Raw genomic sequence first — 23,585 nt, 5'->3', positions numbered from 1 at the left:
AATTTAAAACTTTTTAAAATCTGAAAAAAGTTCATCCTCGGTTTAAAGAACATTTTTAAGAGAAGGTTGTCCATAAAATCATTTAAAAACAATTTTTTAATAAATCTGACAAGTTTTTCGTTTAGTTTTCTTTTAAAAAAATTCAAGTCTGGTTACCGTAATTTACAAACAAAATTACAAAAAAAAGTCTTTAGAGAGCCAAACTATGTTTAAAGTTATCTGTTCACGCTCTTTTGTAAACTTGCTTATTTTATTACGAATATGATGCAGCAAGTGTTGAAAACGGGAGCAAAATTCAGGACAGTAGTTTTGATAAATGTGATATTCTGTTGTTATGAAGTTTATAACATAAACAATCCGTTTGCAAGTTTTCCTATACTGAGAGTTTTATTACTGTTTATGTGTTTTGAATGAAATGTAGTGAAAAATTACTACACGGAATGAGATAAAAAATGTAAATTTATGGGAAAATATTCATTTACGTGTTTCCTATTGAAACTTTTTTATTTTAACAAATTGATGCACGTAATTTTATCAATTTGTAAAAAAAATTGAAGTTTTTAATAAAAAATTTCTTAAAAAAAAATTAAATCTTAAAAGACAAATTTGATTAAAAAAAGATTATTAATGTTTATAAATTTATTTAAAAGTAATTTTAATTTTTTATTTATTTATTTTTTATTTTATTTTATTTTTATTTTTAAATTTTTATTTATTTATTTTTTATTTTCAAATTAAAAAAAATTAAAGATATTTTTTTAAAATTCTTATTATTCTTATTCTTTATTTTTGATATTTTTTTATTTCTTAATTTTTTTAATAAATTTATTTTAAAGTAATTTTAAATTTTTTATTTTATTTTATTTTAAAATTTAAAAAAAAATATATATTTTTAAGAATTGTTAATTTTCAAAAATATTTTTTTTTATTTTTTTTTTAAATTTTATTTATTTTTTTTTTTAAATAATTTGATATCTCTCTCTTCACACTTGATTTCATATCTTTCAACAAAAAAATGTAAAAAATCAACTTTTTTTCGTTTCGCCAATTTTTTAATATATAAATTTTTAGCATAATCGAAACTTAACCAACAACATGACATGTCGAGGGCAATTTTTTTATGAACTTCATTAAATTATCATTAATAATTTATTTCACATCCTACGTGTTTATTGACAAATTTACTGTTGATTTTTCGACTACTTTTTTATTTATAAAAAAAATTAAAATTAATGAATTATTATCATTAAATCTGATCAGACACTTTTTTATTAATAATATTTTTTAATTGTTTTTTCTTCTTTTTCAATAAAATATTTTTTTTTCAGCATGAATTTTAATTACTTTCAATTATGGTCCTTCCATTAAAAATTAAGAGTGAATAATTTGTAAAGTTTATCTCTCACGTCAAGTGGTTTGATTGACTTTTTAACATCATTATCATTAGCAAAGCACTTATTTGTTAATAAATCTTTTACAAATGATCGACTTCGGCTTATCAAAGTTACTTTAATGACAAGATAATTAGTCGTCGTCGTGGGGTTTATTTTTGTGCCAATTAATTTTTTTTCTCGTTATTTTTTTTTTCATGTAATTAATTTAATGAAAAATTTTATTTCACACAGTTTATTTAAAAAAGTAAAAAAAAAAGTAAATAAACACACCGGCGAATAAAATTATTTATTTTCGTTGAACGCGATGTGAACTCGACTATGGCAAGGAGTCGACTGACAGAATTAAAGTGTACGAACGAAAGTAAAAGAAAAAAAGTTGTTGAATGAATGAAATTTCGTTCGTTCAACGTGTGTTCGTCGGTTCAATATGTTCGCAATTTCGTAGTCAAAACAGACGAAGACAACGAAGAAAAGCAGCTGTTTGGCAAAGACGTCGTTCAAGGAGACGGAAAAGAAGGACCAAAGGTTCGTGCTTAGATTATAATTTTTTTAATTAATTCCGATCAATTTTTTCAAGTATCCGTAAAATAGCTCAGAACTGAGACATCGCACTCCCGATACAGTCGTTCACACGATTTTTGTTCCTTTCCATGGCGTTCTGCAGTGAAATAGGTCAATTGATGTCTTTTCTCGGGCGTTTCGTCGCTCGTCGATGGTCTACAAAAAAACATTTTCAATTGATGAAAATATAAATAAATAAACACAAAGTCGTCTTACGTCAACACGATATAAGCAATTTCGCCAAGTAAGCCGCTGTAGTACGTGATGGGAGCTTGAGCAAACTCACAAATCATCCGCAACATACACGCTTTCCCATCAAGTCCTCGTTGCTCGAAAATTCCCTCAATGGCGTAATAAATGTGCCATCGATTGATTCCATGTTCAGCGGATTGCCCGAAAAATTTTTCTCGATGTTCAACTAAACGTTTAATAACGCTTTGATGTTTCGCCGATTCCTCCTTCAAATCCAGATTTTCGTAAAAAACTTCTCCATCGATTTCGGCATCGTATCTTTCGTAAGTTTGATTCAACTGCGGGTCAAAAAATAATTCTCGTTTACGTCGCGTGCCTCTTTCAGGTTCGGTAACATCTGTGATATGAGCCCAAGTATCTTCCTTGAGATACAAATCAGAAACATGATCCGCAACGTAATATTGAGCTTTAAAAACGTATCCTGTGGTCACAGAAAGCGTTAATGGCAACGGAATTCCTACTCCCCAAATGAGCTGATGACGCGTCGGAGATGTCGGAGGAACAATTAACCACGTTGAAAGTGATTTTTTAACAAAAAATGTAAGTATCAAGAGCAGAATTTGATGCATTTTGAACGAATTCACGGTAAAAACTGAACTAAAAACGTAAATTTGTATTTTTTAACGGAGCTTCTTTTGTTATCAGGTGTCAAATAGGTATCCAAACAACCATAGAAGATCATTGCTCTCTTATGAATTGTACAAATATACGAAAAAACATTCAGAATTGATAGACATTCAAATCTCCATGGATTAAAATTGCCCAAAAAAAATTTCTCCAAAGAGTAAAATTAATGCCAAACCCATATTAAAGTGACAGGTCTGCTTTTGTTTCAGCATTTCTGCCGTAAACAAGTGCTCAAAAGACATGAACGACTGAAAAACATCATAAAAAGTCCCATTTTGGTGCATTTTTCTAACGAAAACAATATTCGGTTATGTAGATTTGGCGAAATTTAACCGTGAGAGTCGTCGAGGTTGTTGTCGAGACAAACAGATTTAAGGCGTATGTCAGTCATTTTGGGTAATCTCGACTACAACTATCGCTTAAATCCCCAATCACACACACATCAGTCGCTCAATGCTTCTTTTATTGTCCGCATGAAGCGATTTTTTTCTTTTTTTTATTGTCTTTTTGTGTGTTTGATGACATTTTTGTTGTTGTTTCGTTTCATTGTCATGCAAATGTGCTCCATAATGTTCGAAAGTATTCGTCCTGCCTAACAGATTTATTCATGAAACGAAACAAATCGATGAAGCGATTGCCAAAGATGGAGAAATAAAGAAACTAATCCTTTAGGTCGTTCCAATTTTTTTAATGTTTTTGTTTCAAAAGATTTTTTTCAAAATGGGGCAAAATAAAAAAAAATTGAAATAATTTTTCATACAAAATGACAAAATTTATTAAATATTAAAAAAAATTAAAATTGATCTCAAAATATTTCAAATTAAAAATTTAAACAAAAAAATTTCATTAAAAAAAAACTTTAACTAAAAATTTTTTTTTTTTAAATATTTTTAAGAATGATTTTTTCATGTAAATTTTATTTTTGAACTAAAAAAAATTCTTGAAATGTGAAAATATTTAAAAAAAAATTTAAAATATTATTTTTAAAAATATTAAAAAAAATTTTTGAAAATTTCTTGAAAAAATATGAAAAAGGCCAAAAAAACAGTCAATTTTTAACTTTTTTTTTCTATTTTGCCACATTTAATTTTCGACTTTTAAAATGGGTCAAAAACAGAAAAAAATTTGGAACGGCCTTACTTTATTTTTTTTTCTATTTTCAGAAGCAGTTACAGAAGACGGGGAACGGCAATATCTTACGGATTGTTTGTTTTAATGTGTATGACTCGACAGAAAATTATTCAAGCTACTCAAATAAATGCAATTCACGGTCACGACATATTCGACGAACAAAAAGGTAAACATACAGAAGGCAAAAAGAAAATCTGTGAAGTTACTCGTACATCCTTTTAAAGTCCTGCACGATAATTTTCCGCGCCATATTTTATGTAGGTTAGTTGTGTGTCGCTTGAAAAATATGTCCATTTTTCTATATAAAAGCTTTTCTTTTATTTTTTTCAGGATTCATGCTTGAGGAAACATGTTACTTTGTTGTTGGGAGAAAAATAGAAGATATAAAATTCTCACGTGTTGAAGCGACAAACACAGGTAGAATACAAATAAGACAACACGAAGAAGCAAAAAGTTTCATCAATGCCGTTCTGTTATTACTTTTCTGAGAAATCAAGTCATTAACATCAGATGACGGTGAAAAAATGTTGATAAACATATCACGATAATGTCAATCTTTGCAAATGATAAGCAGATTTTGCATCTGATGCGAGAGAAAGAGACCATTATGACATAACATCGTGTTGGCTTCATGCGATTTTGCAATAAGAAGAATTTTATTTATTGAAAAAAAATGCTATTTTGGGCGTTTAAACGTCTTTTCAACATTTCAACTTTTTGCAATATATAAATTTAATTAAATTTTTGATTTTTCATGATTTTCTTATTGAAAATAAAGAATTTATCAAATGTCTATTTGATGGTTGTAAATAATAAATTTGAAAAATACGTAAAAAATACGTAAAAAAATACGTAAAAAATACGTAAAAAAATACGGAAATTTTTTGAATGTCTCTTTGATGGTTATAAAGCTTGAAAATTGAAAAATATGAAAATTCACGAAAAAAAAAAATTCAAAATATTTCTTCAAAATTTTTCATGTATCAATTCAGAGTGTCAGTTTCTTATCGTATTTTATTTAATTTTTTTCAGTTTTCAAATGAAAAATGCAATTTTTGCATAAAAAATTTTCAGTTCATTAGCTCGATTTTAATTTTATTTTAAACTTTTTGAAATATTTAAATTTTTATATCAAAATGCGCTTTTTTCTTACACACGATAACTTTTTCTACCTTATCCTTCTGTTTCAATTTATGCAAAACATGTTTGTATCGATAAGATATTTACTTTTATATTATAAAATCATTATTAAAAGTTCACTTTGACACATATATGTTTATAGAACGAAAGTCATTGCCACGACGTTGATGGTTTTATTTTCTGCCAAACAAATTAAAAACTCGAAATGTGTAAGATTTCACAAACACACTTTTTTTGTAAAAGGAATTGATTGAGATAACGCAGCACGATGAATGCCAAAAAGAATTAATTAAATCAAATTTAAAAAAAAAATAATTAAAAAAAGATAAAAAGTCTCGTTAAGGAAATTGAATTAGCAACGTTACTTAATTATTTTATAAACCTCCAAAGTTGAAAAATTGCTTGAAACGAACCGGCAATTAAAAACAAAAAATGCAACAAAAAAAAAATAATCATAAAAAATGCAACTTTTTGATCTACGTCATGTCATGTCAGTCAAATTGTTGTTGGTGTTAAATTATGAAAAAAGAAACACAATACATCAATTAATAAATAAATATTTTTTTTTGCACCATATGTTTGATTCGAATGTGATGAATGACAGTTTTTTTTTTTGATTTCTTGAACTTGCAAACCGACAAAACGAAATGAAAGGTGTCGGAACATGAATTTAATGCAATCATGGAGGTAATTTATTACTCGGTACAATACCATTTATGGGTTTGTTTGTGACATGATGCACTTTTTGCGCGGAAAAGTTAGTTTTATGTTCAAAGGCAATCGATCAGAATTAACGATTGAAAATGGATAAAAATTGTTTTTCTTTCCGTTTTATTTTATTATAAAATTTATATTGATTTTGCCCTACAAAAGTTGAAACTAAGCACTTGTGGCAAAAACTATGCGTTTCCGAGCATATGTTTCATGGAGAAAAGTGATTCTTATGACTCAAGGAATGTTTAGCGCGAAAAAAAATTTTCAAAAAATTTTTACTAATGAAAATTTTAATAAATAAATTTTTTTTAAATGTATTTTTTTTAATATAATTTTTTTTTTTAATTTTTTTTTTTTTTTTTTTTTAATTTTTTAATTTTTTTTTTAATTTTTTTTAATTTTTTTTTTTTTTTTTTTTTTTTTTTTTTTTTTTTTAATATTTTTTTTTATTTTTTGGTTGCTTTAAAAATAGGTCAAAATTTTCTTGATAAAATTTAACGGATAAATTTTTCAAATTTTTTAATGAATTAACGAACGCAATTTATCATTTTTGAACTTCTCAAAACTTGAATTAGCAAAAGCGAATGTCGATTAATTTTATCAAAACATTGGAATTTCGCTCGTGAAATTTAATTGAAATTCTCGTAAAATCAAGCGGAAAATTGTCTAAAAATCAGTTAAAAATGTTCTTTTGTCATTCTTGCGTCGAAATTAATTCACAGTAAGAGTGCAGAGATGTTAGCAACGATGGAAAAAGTGAAAAAGAAAATTGGGAGTATGACGTCATAAATGTTAAAAAAAATTAAGTAAATATTTAAAATAGCAAGAAATTCGGGAGGCCAAGCAATAAAACGTGATAAAAGTAGATAAGAATGCAAAATGAGACGACAAATCAAGCAGAAGAAGAGGAAGACGAGACTCAAACATCGACAAATGCAAGTGCGGAAGAAAACACGGAAGTTCCTGTAAAAGAAGATTCTGTCGAAGATGCGGCGGAAAAAGAGGCGAATCTCGAGTTTATCGACAAAAGTGAAATGTCGGATGAGGATTTCAAGAGTATCAAGACAGTTGATGATAATTTGAACGATTTCGAAGGTATTTTACGAAAATTACATTTTTTACGTAACAATCAAGGACATTTTTCCGTTTATTTACAGACAAGACAAGTATCGGTAGTTGCGTGGAAACAATTGGAGACAAACAAGCAACGATCACGAAAGACGATGTTTGTACAGGACATTCAGGCGATTCGTGCACAAATTCGGGCGGATGTTCGGGAGTTCGTCGTAAAGCAAAACCCACACAAAGTTTCGAACAGGAGCCCGTTGTTAACGGTACAAAGAAGAAAATTCGCCCGAACGGATGTGTAAAATCAACTTCGCAAGATTTATATGGTTACATTTGGAAATCCGCGCAAGAAGATGACACTTCAACGCCAACAATTTCGATGCGGCGTTCTCCCCCGAACAAACATCATCGACCTTTGGAGCGTTCATGGCCTCCGAAAAACTTTCAATCGATCACGGATGACTTTTCGTTCGACATTATCGATACGGATGAGCAATTTTCGACCCCAAACGAAGAACCAAATGGTCTCGATTTCATTCCGGGAGAGTTTTTTACGCCTATCAAGCAAAAATCGAAACAAGTTCATCAATTACAGGCGAATGTCGTTGATGAAAATGCTCCTTTAGCAACGCCCGAAAAGGATGCTTCAAGTTTAGGGGAAAGTGCTTCGTCGAAAAATATTATTTCAAGTCGAGATCCTTTGGAAGCATTGAATGTAGAGACAAGTCCGAAGCAAAAACGAGCTTTGATAAAGAAAAAACTTCGTTTGAGTGACAAAATGGTTCAATGTGAGGAGTTTCGTTTCCCGCCTGAAGAACCTGTAATGAAGGCAACAGCTTCAACAAGCACAAATACCGTTCAAACAGTCCCAATTCTCGTCACAGGGCATGATGTTGCTGCTCAAACAACGCCATTAAAGCCGCACAAGCCTCTCGTACGAACATCCTCCAATGGCAAAAATCGTCATTTGTTGAATGGATACAATTTGGATGCGGGAATTCTCGATGTTGCTGGATGTTCTTTGGGTTTCGAAGCTTCCGGAGGATTAGCAGCTTCTGTTGTTGCTCGTAGTTTATCGCCTCATGCACGTTCTCCGCCTTCGGGATCATCAACACGTTCACAATCTCCTTTGGATTCGTTATCTTCGCCGGATCGAGGATCTCCAATAATGACAATTTATCCAAAACCTGTTCGTCCTCAACCAAGACCCTTATCTCGAATCGGAGGAACAATGCAATCTGGATTAGTTTGTCCTCCAACGCCCACGCATCACGCAAGAAGATTCAGAAATTTAGCAGATTGCGGAGAAATGCCTTCACGGAATATTTGTTCGCCTGAAACAGTGCCATCGCCTGAAGTTCGACATGCGGATATTGTTCAACTCACAAATCGAAGCTCTTCACAGAATGCAGAACAGAATCAAAATAACGATATTCGAGATGAAAATGATAATGATTCAGTTACAATGCGACATATTACGAGTGCTCGTCTCCCGTCGATTCCTGAACGCGCAAGAGGCGAACACGTAATGGAAGAATCTCTTCCGCCCGCATGGGAAGCTCGCATGGATTCGCACGGGCGTATTTTCTACATTGATCATGCAACGCGAACAACAAGTTGGACAAGACCCGGGCAACAACCTTCGATTTCCGTTCCCGAACAACATCGCCAACAGCTGGATCGTCGTTATCAATCCATTCGACGCACAATTTACGATAGACGAGAAGCAAGTCCCATTCTTGACATGTTACAAGCGCAACAACGAAATGGTTCAACTTCATCCGCGGGAAGTGCAAATGGCGTAATGATTCAAGTTAACACGCAAATTAACGACACACATCCCGCATTGCTCATGATGTTACGTTCGGATTTTTACTCGATGTTGCACAAGAACGAACAAGCGATCGAAATGTGGACAGGAAATTCCGCATTGAAGCACATGGTTTCGCGGATTCGCAGAGATCCAAATAGTTTTGCGCGATATCAACATAATCGGGATTTGGTGACGTTATGCAATTGTTTCGCACAATTGAACAAAGATTTGCCATCAGGATGGGAGTCGAAGACAGATCAAAGCGGCAAACAATTCTTCATTGATCACACAAATCGTAAAACTTCGTTTATGGATCCTCGGGTGCCCACAGAATGCCCGCGAATTCGATTATGGCAAGAACAGGAAATTGCTCCGACGCCTCCGCCTCGTCCTCCAAGACCTTCATTGCCTCGATTACCTGTGGGAATTGACATTCCAATTGCATATAATGATAAGGTAAGAAATTTTGTTTAAATAAAAATTTTAATTTTTTCACAAAAAATAATTTTAATTTTTTAAGCAAAAAAAAAAATAATTTTTTAGGCAAAAAAAAAAGAATATTTTAAGCAAAAAAATTAAAAAAAAAAAACAAAAAAAATTTTTGAAAGAAATAATTTTAATTTTTTGAAAAACATTTTTTTAATTTTTTGAAAAAATAATTTTCATTTAAAAAAAAATAACTTTAATTAATTTTAAGTAAAAAAATTAAGTAAAAAAAATAATAATTCAAGAAAAAAAAAATTTTTTTTTGAGAAAAAAAAGTATTTGATTTTTGAGCAAAAAATTTAATTATTTCACATACAAAAAATTTTTAATTTTTGAAAAAAATTATTTTAATTTTTTAAAATTTAAGAAAAGAAATAATTAATTTAATTTTTATTTGAAAAAAAAAGTTAATTTTTTAAGTAAAAAAATTATATAAATTTTTAAGCAAAAAAAAAAAAAAAATCTTGACAAAAAAAAATATTTTAATTTTTTTACAAAAAAAAATATTTTTTTGACAAAAATAAATTAATTTTTTGATTAAAAATTTTTTTTTAATTTTTTTTTTTTAATTTTAATTTTTTTTCAGGTTGTTGCATTCCTCCGTCAACCAAACATCTTCGAAATATTGAAAGAACGTCATACAAGTAGTTCCCGTAGTTTACGTGAGAAAATAAATGCCATTCGAGTTGAAGGAACAGCAGCTTTGGAACGTCTCGGGCACGATTTGCAATTGACATTGCTCTTGAGGTATGTTATTTTTTTTTTGTCACAAACAATTTTTTTTCGATACAAATGCACAAACAAGAGTGAAAGAAGCTGTAATTCGATATTGACACACCTCAACGCTTAAACTTCCTATTTTTGCGTAATTTTATCTGTTTTTTAGTTTTATTAGTTTTTGCTACCAGATTGTGTGAAAAAAATGATAATCAGGTGATAATTATCGCCGATCTACATTTTGACTGTTTAATTACGGATTTAATCGGCACGTTGTTCTCGAAACAGGGACGCACATTAATTAGTGCTCGACTGCGTTTCATTCTGATTGCTGATAGGATATTATTACGTTGCCGCTAATTATAATTAAAAGTTCGCTTGATGCCATACTGGATTCATTTATCATTCAAGTGCAAGAGAAAAAATAAAAAGAGACTCAAGGCGTCTCGAAGTTTTGACGATTAAATTGCCGACTTGTGCGATTAAATTATTCAGTGAGCAAATTCCGACTTGCGCGAACACAAAAAATCAACAAAGGATGTAAAATTGTAAAACATTAAACAACATTTTGCTACTTTTTATTTCGCTGCGAATTAAAACGAATGGATTGAAATTCGATCTAAGACGCATGGAAATATTTTTCACGCGAAATGTTTACATTCGGAATCGTTTTTGAACGACAATTCTCACGTCACTTGAATTACGAGAGCGATAATTAAAAGCCTGACCCATTAAAATTCTTTAAATTTCGCAAAATTTAACCTCCAAACGTTGCTTTGAAGATAACAAGGAACAAAAGTGCTGCATCGTCATCCGTTTCTAATTTACGACATAAAACTTCAATTCATTCACACAAAACATGATCATTGTTAATTTACTGCCAATTCGACTTTGATGCCACAAGATGCACGATTGTCTTATGGATGTCATATTTTTTGAATGAAATCGAAAAAATTTGCTTTGCTGAAGAAAAAAAAAATTTAAACGAGAAACTATCAAAAATTCACAAATAAATCAAAAGAATGACACGACAAAAGGAATGTTTACTAAATACTATCGAATTGATCCTCTAAAGAATGTTGATCGAACATTTTGACATCGCGCTTCATTAAATATTCATTCAAAACGCGATAAAAGTAGAATTCGTAAAAATAGCAGAAAAAGGGGTTGATGATAAATGATCGAAATAATTGCCTTTTAATTGATATTATCACATTTATTTATTTTTTTATAACATTTTAATGTTTGGCGTTCGTTTTTTGATTGATATGATAATCGAATTTGCCATAACAGGTGATGTGATGGGGATGACTGGTTTGAAATGTTTCTATTTTTGTTTTGTTTTTTTTTTGTGCAAAAAAGTTGTAGTTAACGAGAAACACGAGATGAAACAACAGGTAGTTGTATCTTTTGGTCCAGAATACGAAGATGTGTCATGAAAGAGAAGAAAAAAAACGCAAAGGAGAAAAAAAATCGAAACGAAACATAAAATAATAAATACAAAAGGTGTTGATATCATCGCGCTATTTGTGTCATGAGGCACGCAAATCATTATAATGACGAGAAATGACGACGGCGGATTTCATGAGATAATTAAGAAAGAGAGAACGAGCCTTTAAATGCACTTTTTTCACTAATTTTAAAATTTTTTTGACAAATTCTTCATTTTTTTTTAAATTATAACGGAAATTTATCATAAAAAATGATAAAAAAAATGAAGTCCTTTTCAATTAACATTCTCTCCAAACCTCTCTAATGACACAAAAAACGCACAAAGCTGAAACAATGACCGGCTTTTTTGTTTGTTATCGCACGCATTATCAATTTCCATTTATTATAGATACACATAAATAATTATTAGTACCACGCAGACAAACAAAAGTTGTTCGAAAATTGATAATATTATGTTACAACTTATATTTTGCCCATTCGTGTAGACACAAAAATTATCAGAATCTTAAAAATAGAGTGAACGCGACGACGACGACTTCACTATCCAATAATATAATAAATATATTAACTTCACTACCACACACACTTCTATTTAACTCTCCGCATATATGTTGCCATACTATAAATATTACATTCCGTTCCATATGATATTTCATATTTTTTTAAAGTCAGTATTATTATTAAAGTCGGAGTGTGAAGAACGTTGCGAATAGAATTAATTTTATTTAAAAATATTTTTTTTACGAAAATTCATTGTTAGCGATCCTTTTTTATTATTATTTATTAAATTTATCTAAAATCTACATTAATTCCCATAAAAGATATTTTTTTCTTTTGTTATTGATCGATTTTCGGGACGATCTTAATTTATATTGCATGATGTTGCCAATATTTTTTTTTTTTTTAAAAAGGTCCGAAAAATGAACTAAACTAAACGTTAAATTAATTTTATTTTTTAGTAATGATTGTTCATTTTTTATTATTTATTTATTTATTTTACTGACCATCATTCGTTCGTGTATTTATCGTGCGTTATTTGTGTGCGAGGAAAGCGTTGTATGTTAATGTTAAAAGTAAAATTATTCCGAAATAAACGGCTTTCATGTAATTTTTCCAACAACACAAACAACAGTTGCTCGCCGTCATTCAATTGTAACAGAGTGCAAACATATTTCAGCTGCTAGTGTTACAAACTATCATTCCGTATATATAACATTACTAAATAGACTGAATAGAAAATAATAATAAATAAATAAATATTTAATGCAGAAAAAAAGTGCAAAAAATTGTAGAGTGAAATAATTAAATAAAATGATAAAAAATAATAAAAAAATAAAATTTTAGGAAAAAAATTATCCATTCAAGTGCAAGTAACAAGGTTATATTCCATCGAATATCGATATCAGTTCATGTTGAATGAATAGAAAAAAAATACACAAAAATGTTATAAAAGACGATACAAATTGTATATTTTAATAAGAATTCATTATATTATTTTGAAATTCGTAATTAATGCAAATGAAAAATTTTTACATAAAATGAGGCGATATTAGAAGCGATAGATATAGACAATGTTAGAGAGAAGTTTAATTACCCTTAAATGCCGATCGCGTGTCGAAATTGATCGCTCAATCGAACAATCCTTGAGAGATGTTGAGAGAAAAATTAATCTTTTCCTCGTTCTTGACTGTCAGTTTTAAATCATCAGATTTTAATCTTTTTTCTCGCAACAATGTTCAATATTTTCTTTTAGGCCGCTCCAAATTTTTTTTTTAACTTTTTGTCCCAAATTTTGAAAAATAATATTTTGGAAAAAAAATACAAAGAATTCAAAAATTCTTAAAAATTAAAATTTTTAAAAAAATTTTTTTGAAAAAAAAGCTCAAAAAAATTGGAGCGGCCTTAAAAACGGAAAAAAGTTACATAAGAAAGTTCACTTGACTAAAGCAAGGGTAATAAGAATCACATTGACACACACGTTACACGCGAATTGCCCATTTTTATGCTGGTTTGTACGTTTATCGATCATACAATTGGTCATTTTATGAAGGTACACAAAAAAAAAGAAGGTTAAAAGTGAAAATACTTTTTGCAGTAGTTTTTTCATGTAGTTACGTTGGGGTTGTTTGTTTTTATTTATTTTTTTCGTTCATTTATCGTACACGAGACCATTGTGAATTAATTAGGGTTGATCATGTATGCGTGAAAAAAGCCGTACGAAGAAAGTAGTGTCGAATTTTTCGATTTTTTGTAACCTTGTACGAAGGGTGCATAATTAGAACTTAGTTTTTTTTGTGACGTTAATAGGTCAAGTAATCAATTTTTAACACTTTTACGTTAGAAGGACAAGTTTTTGACCTAAACACAAGGATTCTTTCAAGGATTGCCAAAAAAAAAAAAAAAAAAAAAAAAGTAATGACCGTTGAAGTTTTTTTTCGCTTGCAAATATTTAATTTGGCAAAAAAAAAAAACAATTAATGACACATATTTAAACCACGCAAAATAATTAAAACGCCAATAAAAATCGCACATGCAGAACCGATTTGCGGCAAAAAATGGACAATTAACGCTGTTGCGCTTGTTTTACGATTTTTTTAGTTAAAATGTTGAAGGTAAAAATTGATCTTCATTAAAATTAAGTTTAAAAAGTTCTTAAACGGAAGTAAATTATAAAATTTTTATGAAAATTTACATAAAGAAACATCTTTTGATGAAAATTCTTACATTATTTAAAATTTTAAAAAATTAAATAAAAAAAAAATTAAAAAAAAATAATTTTGAAATTCAAAAAATATATTTTAAAAAATTAAAAAAATATAACTTTAAAAAATTAATTAAAAAAAATTAAAAAATTAATTTAAAAAAAATAATTTAAAAAAAAATTAAAAAAAATAAATAAAAAAAAATTAAAAAAAAAAATTAAATTAAAAAAAAAAATTAAATAAATTTTTAAAGAAAATTGAATTAAATTTTTTCAACTTAATTATTTTTATTTACATGAATTTGAAAATAATGAATGATAAATTGTCTATAACAAGCATCTCTTATAAAAATAACAATAAATTTGATCATGATTGTTTATTTTTTTAATTGATTCTACGAAATTTTCTTGTAAAAAGTATTGAAACATCTCAATTACTTATGAGATAATAATTTTTCTGTCTTTAATAGCTTCCTTGCTCAATAAATATCGCTTAATTGCATCTAACACCTTTGAATGTTCTTTAAAATTTACGAGTTTTATTGTAACTTATCATAAATTAACGTCAGAATTGACATTTTTTGTCTCAATAAACAAAAAATCATCTAAAAAAGTTCTTTCCGTAACTAATAAGTCCTTGTCAATTAAGTCAACTGAACATTTTTGATCCATTTCGATATGCATAAGGTTTTTGCGGTATCTTTTGCGCTTCAACGATGTCCTACACGCGTCATCCTGTGTCTCCTTCACACTTTGTTACAACAATTTAACACAATTAACAACGAAAATTCGTTAAAAGGAAGTTTGCATGCATGCAATTTCATCCGTTTTAATTAATTTTTATTCAATATTCGCCCGCACACTCGAGCGCTTTCGTCAGGGATGTGCTTTATTTACCGGTTAATGAAAATTATTTCACACAAAAGGTTAAAATTGAATTAAATTTGTGTTAGATGAAGGTGTTTAGTGTGTCAATGTCAATGCAAATTTCGTTTTTTGATGATTTCAAAGGCACGTACGCCGAAATTCTTTCTAAAATTTATCGCGTTGACTCGAAACTTATCAACGAGTCAAGTCATGAAATGACTCCCTATACATTCTTTAACAATGAACCATTTGATGCCAATTATATTTGTGTCTATGACACAAAGTACGAGACTGAAACAGAGAATTTGCATGCAAATTACTTGCAAAAAAAAAATGTTGTCATTAAACATCGAACTGTTAACATTTGACGCCGCACTTTGTCCTTCAAAAGTACCGTCAAGCATTTCCGCCTTTTAATTTGTCACTTTTTTCGACAATTATTTATGATTTTATGGCATCGCTTACTCATATTTTTCGCATAATCCTTATCTTATCGAATTTTTTTGTTTGATTTTTATTCTTTTATTAGTCCCTTAATTGGAGCTAAAAATAAATTGCGCGTTAACGAAAGTCTTCGTGGGAATAGAAGATGCATTTTCAACACAGAACCAAATAATCATTTAATTAATTGAAATTAAAACAAGTGCTCGTAACATTAAATGTAGAGTAAAAGATGTGGTTAGTTAACGCCATGCCATGCCATGCACTGTCGTGAACTTTGTCTGCTAAATATTTTTTTTTCTAACAACGAAACGTCTAAACAACTAATAATTATTCCATTTAATCCATAATCGTTGCATTTAAAAAAAATGTTATAAAAATATATCGCGTGTTATGCTCTGCGCCTTCCATTCATTCAAGAAAACATTAGAAAAAAAAACTCAACATTTTATTTTATTTTAATGAGAGTGCTATTCATTCATTAAAATGAAGCGGTCATTAATGTGCAACAACAAACAGCTTAAATTGTTGCATTTTTACCATTTTTATATTGTATTTCCTTTCAAAAATTTGGATGCGATCGGTGTTTGAGAAAACTATACGTCTCAGAGCATATGTTTCATGGAGAAAAATGTTAGTTATATCGTGCTCAAAGTTTTTCGAGAAAATTTAAATATAAGAAATTTTTGAAGATGACAACTTCAAAAAATTTTTTTTTATTTTTTTAAATAATTTTTTAAATATTTTTTTATATTAATTAAAATATTTTTTAATTTTTTTTTTTTTAAATAATTTTTTAATATTTTTTAAAATATTTTTTTAAATTTTTTAAAAATATTTTTTTTAGTATTCTTTGTTCGAAAATCTGCTTTTTGAATAAATCTCAAGAAACTTCCTCGATTTATTTTTCCTTTGAATTTATAATGAAATTATCAGAAAAGCCAAGTAGGTCAAGATTTTTCATTATCTCCGAAGAAAATATGTGACATGATATAATTCTGGATAAAAGTCGAGACAAGTCTCTCGACGCATTTAAATAAATTTATATTTTATTTCATTTTTGTACATATTGACATACTTTTGAGGAGGAAAATGATCTATTTATGGATTTTTTTTCTTTTTTTGCGATAAAAATCTTCTATTTTTAAATTTTCTCTTTCTGTCTTCTAAAATTTGAATTTAAAATTGCCCAATTTGGAGAAAATCCATTTAATCAACTTGTCGACGAGGTCGACAGTGAATAAAAATATCTTTCAAAATTTATTAGGATCGTAACAGTAACGCCTAAAAGACTTCTGCAGCAATAAAAATCAATAATTTTTGGCTAATGGATGCACGAGAAACGCAAAAATGGGCGATTACGTGACAAGTAATGTGTCTCCCACGAAATTATCGACGAATTTTGTGTAATAAAAAGTGCAAGTATCAAAGTTTTCATGCATCAACATGTATTAGAACAAAATTAAACGTATGATGTAATTAATCTCGATGATCGAATAGCTATCACGTCAACAACTCGAGGCATCGCGATGAAGAAATATTAATAAATGTGAATAATAAAAAATAAAAAAAATACAAAAGAGACACGTTTCTCGCACACAGAAATAAAAAAAATCGTTTAGTCGTGTGCGTTGTGCATGATTCATAAAGAAGAACTCTCGATAATCACAATTTGATATTCTTTAATTATTTTAATGATGATCGTTATTAGTTACAGAAAATTTCATCCAAACGCATGAACTGAAAAATATCTTTTGTGGGAATGTTTATTAATTATTGACTTACTCGTTTTCCGGTTAAGAGCGATCAAGTCCCGCAATAAAATCATTTATATTTATTATTTACTTTAGAAAAGCTAATAAGAACAGTTGCGACACATTTATAAGCAGAACCCGCATAAACATTCATTTATCCACAAAACGAGTGCAACAAAAAAGAAAAAATAATTAAATTGAATCGCTCGTTGGTGAATGAAGAAGCGTCAAGATGTAGCAGAAGAGCTTGTAATTAAATAGAATGTGTACTAACAGTTAATTAATCTAATTCGCTGATCGTCATCTTCTTGTCTATGATGAATGACAAGCGTTGTTAATAGAAAAAAAAAATCCAAAGAGAAAAAGAAAGTGAAAACACAACCGAAATTTAATATACTACCAACAGAAAAAAAGAGACACTTTGATAGTTTTTCGTGTTTATAATGGTAAAGATACAAAATGTCAGTACATTTAGTAGAACAATTAGCACAGTAGGCGTTAGCACAACAACTTCAGCAACTGTCGAATGTTTCATTGTAACAGTTGGTAAAATGCTTTGAACATGGGGGTCATTACCAAAACCATATCAATTGTATTTTCGATGTAAGTATTTCAAATTTAAATCTACATGTGTGATGATGCGGCATTTTAATTAAGTTGTCAGATCTCGTTTTTTGACGAAAAATATTAATACTGAGTGGGAGAGTTATTGGTCGTTGTTTCTTCATTTTGCGTTTTTTATGTCTTCCTTTAAACTAAAAGCATTTGAAAAAATTAATAAAAAAAAAAAAAAAAAAAAAAAAAATATTTTTTAAATTTAAAAAATATTAAATTAATGAACAAAAAATAAAAACATTAATAAATAACATTAATAATTTTTTAAAAATTAGTTTTTTAATAATTTTTTAAAAATTTTTAAAAAATTAAATCTTTAGTAATTTTTTAAAAATTAAATTTTTTATAATTTTTTTAAAATTAAATTTAAAATTAAATTTTTTTTTGGTCTTGCAAATGTGAAAAAAAAAATTATTTCTGCAAAAATAAGAAAAAATATTTTTTTTATTATCAAATTTTAAAATTTTGTTTTAATCTTAAAAATGCCTTAAAATTATTTTTTTTAAGAACATTTTTTTGAAAATTAAATAAAGTACGATTTAATAAGAAAATAATTTTTTCTCAAGAGTTTATAAATTAAAAAAAAATTAATTTTTTAAAAAATTAAAAAAAAAATTTAAATTTTTTAATAAATTAATTAAACAAAAATTTTATAAAAATAAATTAATTTAACATCTTTCATAAAATTTTCTTGATATGTTGAAAATTTTGTACAATAAAAGTTAGTTTTATATTAAAATATTAAATTTTTAAAACACAAATTCGAATAATGAAAAATTTCTAAAACAAATCACTGCAGAAATGCATTTTCAATCAGAAAGCATTTCTAAAATCATCAAACCTTGTCGTGCAGGGCTTGGCGCGATGAACAGTAATTGATTACATTCGACAAACACACATTTCATGAATTATGTTACCGTGACCGATAACGTCGTCGTTCAAACATCGCATTGTCAATAGACAATAAAACATTCATTAAAACAGAGAAAACCAAGCGGCAGTCAATGAAAAATCAATAAAATCCGGAGAAAGAAAACAAATTTTTATTACACACGAACGAGACCCATCCTCTTATCATCATCATTATCAAATGAATTTCAGTAACGTGCTCGACAGACAGAAAAAACCACTGCACACGGTGCGATAAAAGATTACAATAATTGTTACTATTATCATTAAAAAAGAGCATTTATTGTCGCCCATTTTTTGCCGTTTCATCTGTTGTTGCTTCGAATGGGACTTTCATGCTACAGAGAGTAAAACCATAAAAAGGAGATTATTTTTATTGAAAAAACGGGACTTTCTTGTCTATTGTTGATTTTGTGTAAATAGCTTGACAATGACCTCAAAAAAGGATTATTTCTGATATTTTTTGTTTATTTAACCGAAAAGAGCAAAAAAATCCATCACACAACGTGAAATCGTAAATTTTGTTAAAACGAATGACTTCATCGTGTCTTCATCAAAGTTCAAGTCAAAACAATAAAATTTTATTGACTTAAGAAATTAATCCGATTTTTTGATCGTTTTCGTTTTCTTAACACGTTTGAAGAGATCGCGAACATTTTTTATGGTAGATGATGATGAACTAAATGTTACCTGACGCGTGCCCGACAAACTACAATCGGAAGCCAATAAAATCATAAAATGTTTAATGATCATTCGATCGATTGCTTTTCAATTTTAATTGTTCGAAATTATTTAAAACTTAATTAAATCAACATTTTTTTTGTGTTCTTTTGTTAAATGAATGTCATGCCACACATTTTAATGGTTCAACAACTTTCAATGTTTTTCTTGTCGGTTATCGATGTGTGACAACTTTTTTCCGTGTAATATTAATGCGCGATCAATGAATATGTGGGAGGTTATTTAATTTAATTATAAATTTATTTATTTTGGTTAATGATCAATTAAAATGTGACCAACGCGGCGTTTATTTGTTCGTGAAAGAATAAATAAACGTACGAGAGACGAAAGAAAAAACTTTTTTTGAACTTTTGTCACACAATTTTGTCTCAACAGATGACACAAACCTCAAATTTTGACAAAACTTTGAAAGAAATTGTGTTTTGTTGTCGGTTTTTGGCTTGTCTTGTGTCAATAAAGACAACAAGGCACGAAAAACCTTGCAAAAAATGAAACAAGCACACACAAAAATTATCCAAGGTAATAAATTTCGATAATTTATTGTCGCACAGCTAATCGATTCCCATACGACAAGCAACTTTTTCGAAGATGAATGAAACCCATTCATAAAAATTTCATATTTTTTTTACGCCCATTGATGTTATATTATTTTAAAGTTCAATATTTTGACATTCAGTTAATTTTTTTTACATTAACAAAAGAAATTCTACTATTTGAAGTTGGGTTCTAATTATATAACGTCGTCGTCGTAATGTTTAAAACATATAGAATTTTGATTGTTTGTAAATTTAACGCTCTTTGTGCTTTGTATCCGTTAAAAATTGAATGAGTCATTCAAAAAAACTAATTTTTATTTTTACCTTTTTCAGTCTCTTTGAAAATGAGATAATGAGTTACGTGCCTGTTGAAGCGAGATCTCCGCAAGGATCGCCAAATTTGAGCAATATAAGAGCGCCGCAACGCACGCCTCCGCCATTCCGACGAGATTTTGAGACAAAGTTACGTACATTCTACAGGAAACTCGAATCCAAAGGTTATGGACAAGGTCCTCACAAATTGAAGTAAGTTTTGATTTTTTTAGGTCGCTCCAAATGAAAATGAAAAATAAAGTCAGATGCCCCATTTCAAGTCGAAAATCCATTGGGGCAAAAAAAATTAAAAATTTCATCAAAAATTACCGTTTTTTTTTTGTATTTTAATAATTTTTCACGAAAATTTCAAAAGAATTTTTCAATTTTTACTAATTTTTGTTTTGAAAATCATATTTTAACTTAAATTTTCTTCTCTAAAAATATTTTTCATAAAATTACTGAAATTATTTTTGAAATTTTTTGACAGTTATTTTTTATAATTTTTTTTTTTTTTTTTTTTTTATATGTAATATCTTGAAATATATTTTAAAACTTTTTTTGTTTTTTTTTTAATTTTATTTTTAAATTTAAATTTATTAAAATTTTATTTTTATTTTAAAAAATTTATTCAGTTTAAATTCAATTTTATTTAAATTTTTTAAATTAAATTTTATTTAATTTATTTTTTTAAAATTTAAAAAAATATTTTATTTTATTTAAATTTATTTTATTATTAAATTTTGGACTTTATTTTTGATTTTCATTTGGAACGGCATAAATAATTTTTTTTAACGAAATTTTATATTTTTTTTAGACTTCACATTCGTCGCACACATTTACTTGAAGATGCATTCCGTCGTATCATGTCAGCAAACAAGAAAGATCTCCAACGAGGGCGTCTCGCAGTTCTTTGGGATACAGAAGAAGGCTTGGATTATGGAGGTCCATCGCGTGAATTCTTCTTTTTATTGTCGCGAGAGCTGTTTAACCCCTATTATGGGTTATTTGAGTATTCCGCGAACGATACTTATACGGTTCAAGTATCGCCGCTCTCTGCCTTTGTCGATAATTCACACGATTGGTTCAGATTCAGCGGAAGAGTTCTCGGGTTAGCGCTCGTTCATCAATATTTGTTAGATGCTTTTTTCACTCGTCCCTTTTACAAAGCATTGTTACGTTTGCCATCAGCTTTGAGTGATTTGGAATCGCTCGACAGTGAATTTCATCAATCGTTGCAATGGATTCGTGATAACGACATCGGAAGCGGAGCATCTCTCGGTTTGACATTTTGTGTAACGGAAGAACTTCTTGGCAGAGTTGTTGAACGTGAATTGAAACCAGGAGGCAAAAATATAACAGTAACGGAAAAAAATAAAAAAGAATATCTCGAGAGAATGGTTAAATGGCGCCTTGAGAGAGGCGTTCAAGAACAAACGGAAAGTTTGGTTCGTGGCTTCTATGAAGTCGTTGATCCGCGTCTCGTTTCGGTTTTCGATGCGCGCGAATTGGAGCTCGTTATTGCCGGAACTGCTGAAATCGATTTGAACGATTGGCGTCAAAATACGGAATATCGCAGCGGATATCACGATCAACATCAGGTCATAATTTGGTTTTGGCACGTCATCGAAAAGTTCACGAACGAACAAAGACTGAGACTGCTGCAATTCGTGACGGGCACTTCGAGCATTCCGTATGAGGGATTTTCCGCATTGCGTGGATCAACGGGCCCCCGACGTTTTTGCATCGAAAAATGGGGAAAACCGAATGCCTTGCCACGCGCACACACATGCTTCAATCGTCTCGATTTGCCGCCGTACCCAACGCCCGATATTCTGTACGAAAAATTGCTGCTTGCTGTCGAGGAAACAAGCACCTTTGGAATTGAGTAAGAAACTGACACGAAAATGCTCTCGCTGTAGTTAAACAATACATTCATCTAGTCACTTAAATGTATAATTCTAAATGTATTGTGTTACATTGAACTAAAAAGAAATTTTTTTAATTTATTTGATGTCTTCAAATACGACAAAACTCTATATAAATTTAGACTTTAACGTTAATTTTAATTGATCATCGTGATATTTGAAATATTAAACTAATAAAAAAAGCAGAAAAGTTAAAAATTAGTCATAAAAACCTTCAAAGGATGGAGTCAAAAAAGATCCAGTGAATGAACTTTTAGGGAGTGAAGTGATTTTTAAGTTAAAAAAGTTAAATTTTAAGAGAAACAACAAAATAATGCTACAATACCATAGATTTTTGTACTAGTTAGTGCTTATAAGAGACCGTCAACATATTTTTTGCTAATTTTAAATTTTTTTACATAGAAACTTTTTATTTATCAGTCGCCCAAATTACACATTTAATGTTCAAAAATAAATAAATAATAAATAGAACCGTACTTACAAAGCCTTTAATAACATAAAAAAAATTAAGCAAGTAAAAAAAAATTCTCAGTGAAAAAAAATTATTTTTGTTATTTTTTGTTAGAATTTATTTTTTATGATTTTTAAATACAAAAAAAAAAAAATAGAAATTTTAAGAAATTATATGAGAATTTAATAAACGTTAAGTGCGACTTTAAATAAATTTAATTCAATAAATGAAAAAAAATATAAAAGAAAAAAATTATAGTTTTTTCATGTAAAAAAAACAAATTTTTGGAATTCAGATTGTAAGTTATTTATTTTTAGCTCATTTATTCGAGATTAGGAGAATTGCATGCACGCAAACAAAAAGGCGAGACAGCTAAATGACAAATTATCTGGCAATTTAGTCGGATTATCCTTTTTTTCGTATTTTATTTTATGTGTACACATATTTTTCTTTTCGACACACACGAGGAAACCGCAACGATTCGTTTTTCATCATCAAATTTTATTTTTCAGAAAACTTGATGGATTGGCCAAGCGTGTTGATAATAATTGAATTCGTTGGAAAATGGAAAAAGAACTTTTATCCCTTGAGCTCCAATCAGACGCATATTATCATCAAACGCTGCTTTTTTTCTTCACGAGAGCGATTTCGTATGTAAAGGGTGTCTTGTTACATTGTGCTAATAAAAGCAATATTTTTTATGCGGCATGTCATCTCATCTTCATTCATGTCATCCAAAACAATGCAGAGAGTCTAAGGTTAATAGAGCAGACAACATCACATGTTGTTTTCTGTGAAAACATTTAACGAAAACTTTCGAAATAAACTTGTATTTTCTTTGACGTTTTACGAGACACGATGGCAGATGAAACTTTCGTGTAAGACAAATAAAAAATATGAATGTCTTTAAAAAAAGTCACAAGAGAACAAAAAATGCAACAATAATAATGGTTTTGACGATAAAGATATGACGGG

General features: G+C 28.9%; 2 protein-coding genes across 2 annotated transcripts; one reads left to right on the top strand and one right to left on the bottom strand.

Annotated features, from left to right (window-relative positions):
• Window positions 1–1,966: 1,966 nt before the first annotated feature.
• LOC134833488 (uncharacterized) lies at window positions 1,967–2,776 on the bottom strand. The gene is made up of 2 exons (XM_063847809.1): window positions 2,172–2,776; window positions 1,967–2,111 (listed from the first exon to the last, which is right to left on the bottom strand). The coding sequence occupies exons 1-2, from the start codon at window positions 2,774–2,776 to the stop codon at window positions 1,967–1,969; spliced, it is 750 nt and encodes a 249-aa protein (XP_063703879.1).
• Window positions 2,777–6,448: 3,672 nt separating this feature from the next.
• On the top strand, window positions 6,449–22,640 carry LOC134835810 (E3 ubiquitin-protein ligase HECW2). The gene is made up of 5 exons (XM_063850778.1): window positions 6,449–6,914; window positions 6,977–9,156; window positions 9,773–9,933; window positions 20,253–20,444; window positions 21,049–22,640. Exons 1-5 carry the CDS (start codon window positions 6,692–6,694, stop codon window positions 22,121–22,123), a joined length of 3,831 nt encoding a protein of 1,276 aa, XP_063706848.1. The 5' UTR covers window positions 6,449–6,691; the 3' UTR covers window positions 22,124–22,640.
• The last annotated feature ends 945 nt before the right edge of the window (window positions 22,641–23,585 follow it).

This window comes from Culicoides brevitarsis, chromosome 3, assembly GCF_036172545.1.
Source record: "Culicoides brevitarsis isolate CSIRO-B50_1 chromosome 3, AGI_CSIRO_Cbre_v1, whole genome shotgun sequence".
Lineage (NCBI taxonomy): Eukaryota > Metazoa > Arthropoda > Insecta > Diptera > Ceratopogonidae > Culicoides > Culicoides brevitarsis.
Note: the sequence above shows the minus strand (reverse complement) of the source record. Positions and strands in the feature narration are given on the sequence as shown.

What these genes read in the sequence shown, in the direction of transcription:
- LOC134833488 (XM_063847809.1), bottom strand. Translation starts at nt 2,776, where the DNA reads ATGCATCAAATTCTGCTCTTGATACTTACATTTTTTGTTAAAAAATCA. An exon ending in ATTGCTTATATCGTGTTGAC is followed by an intron (nt 2,112 to 2,171) that starts GTAAGACGACTT and finishes GTTTTTTTGTAG; the next exon opens with ACCATCGACGAGCGACGAAA.
- LOC134835810 (XM_063850778.1), top strand. Translation starts at nt 6,692, where the DNA reads ATGCAAAATGAGACGACAAATCAAGCAGAAGAAGAGGAAGACGAGACT. An exon ending in CAATTGACATTGCTCTTGAG is followed by an intron (nt 9,934 to 20,252) that starts GTATGTTATTTT and finishes TACCTTTTTCAG; the next exon opens with TCTCTTTGAAAATGAGATAA. An exon ending in CAAGGTCCTCACAAATTGAA is followed by an intron (nt 20,445 to 21,048) that starts GTAAGTTTTGAT and finishes TATTTTTTTTAG; the next exon opens with ACTTCACATTCGTCGCACAC.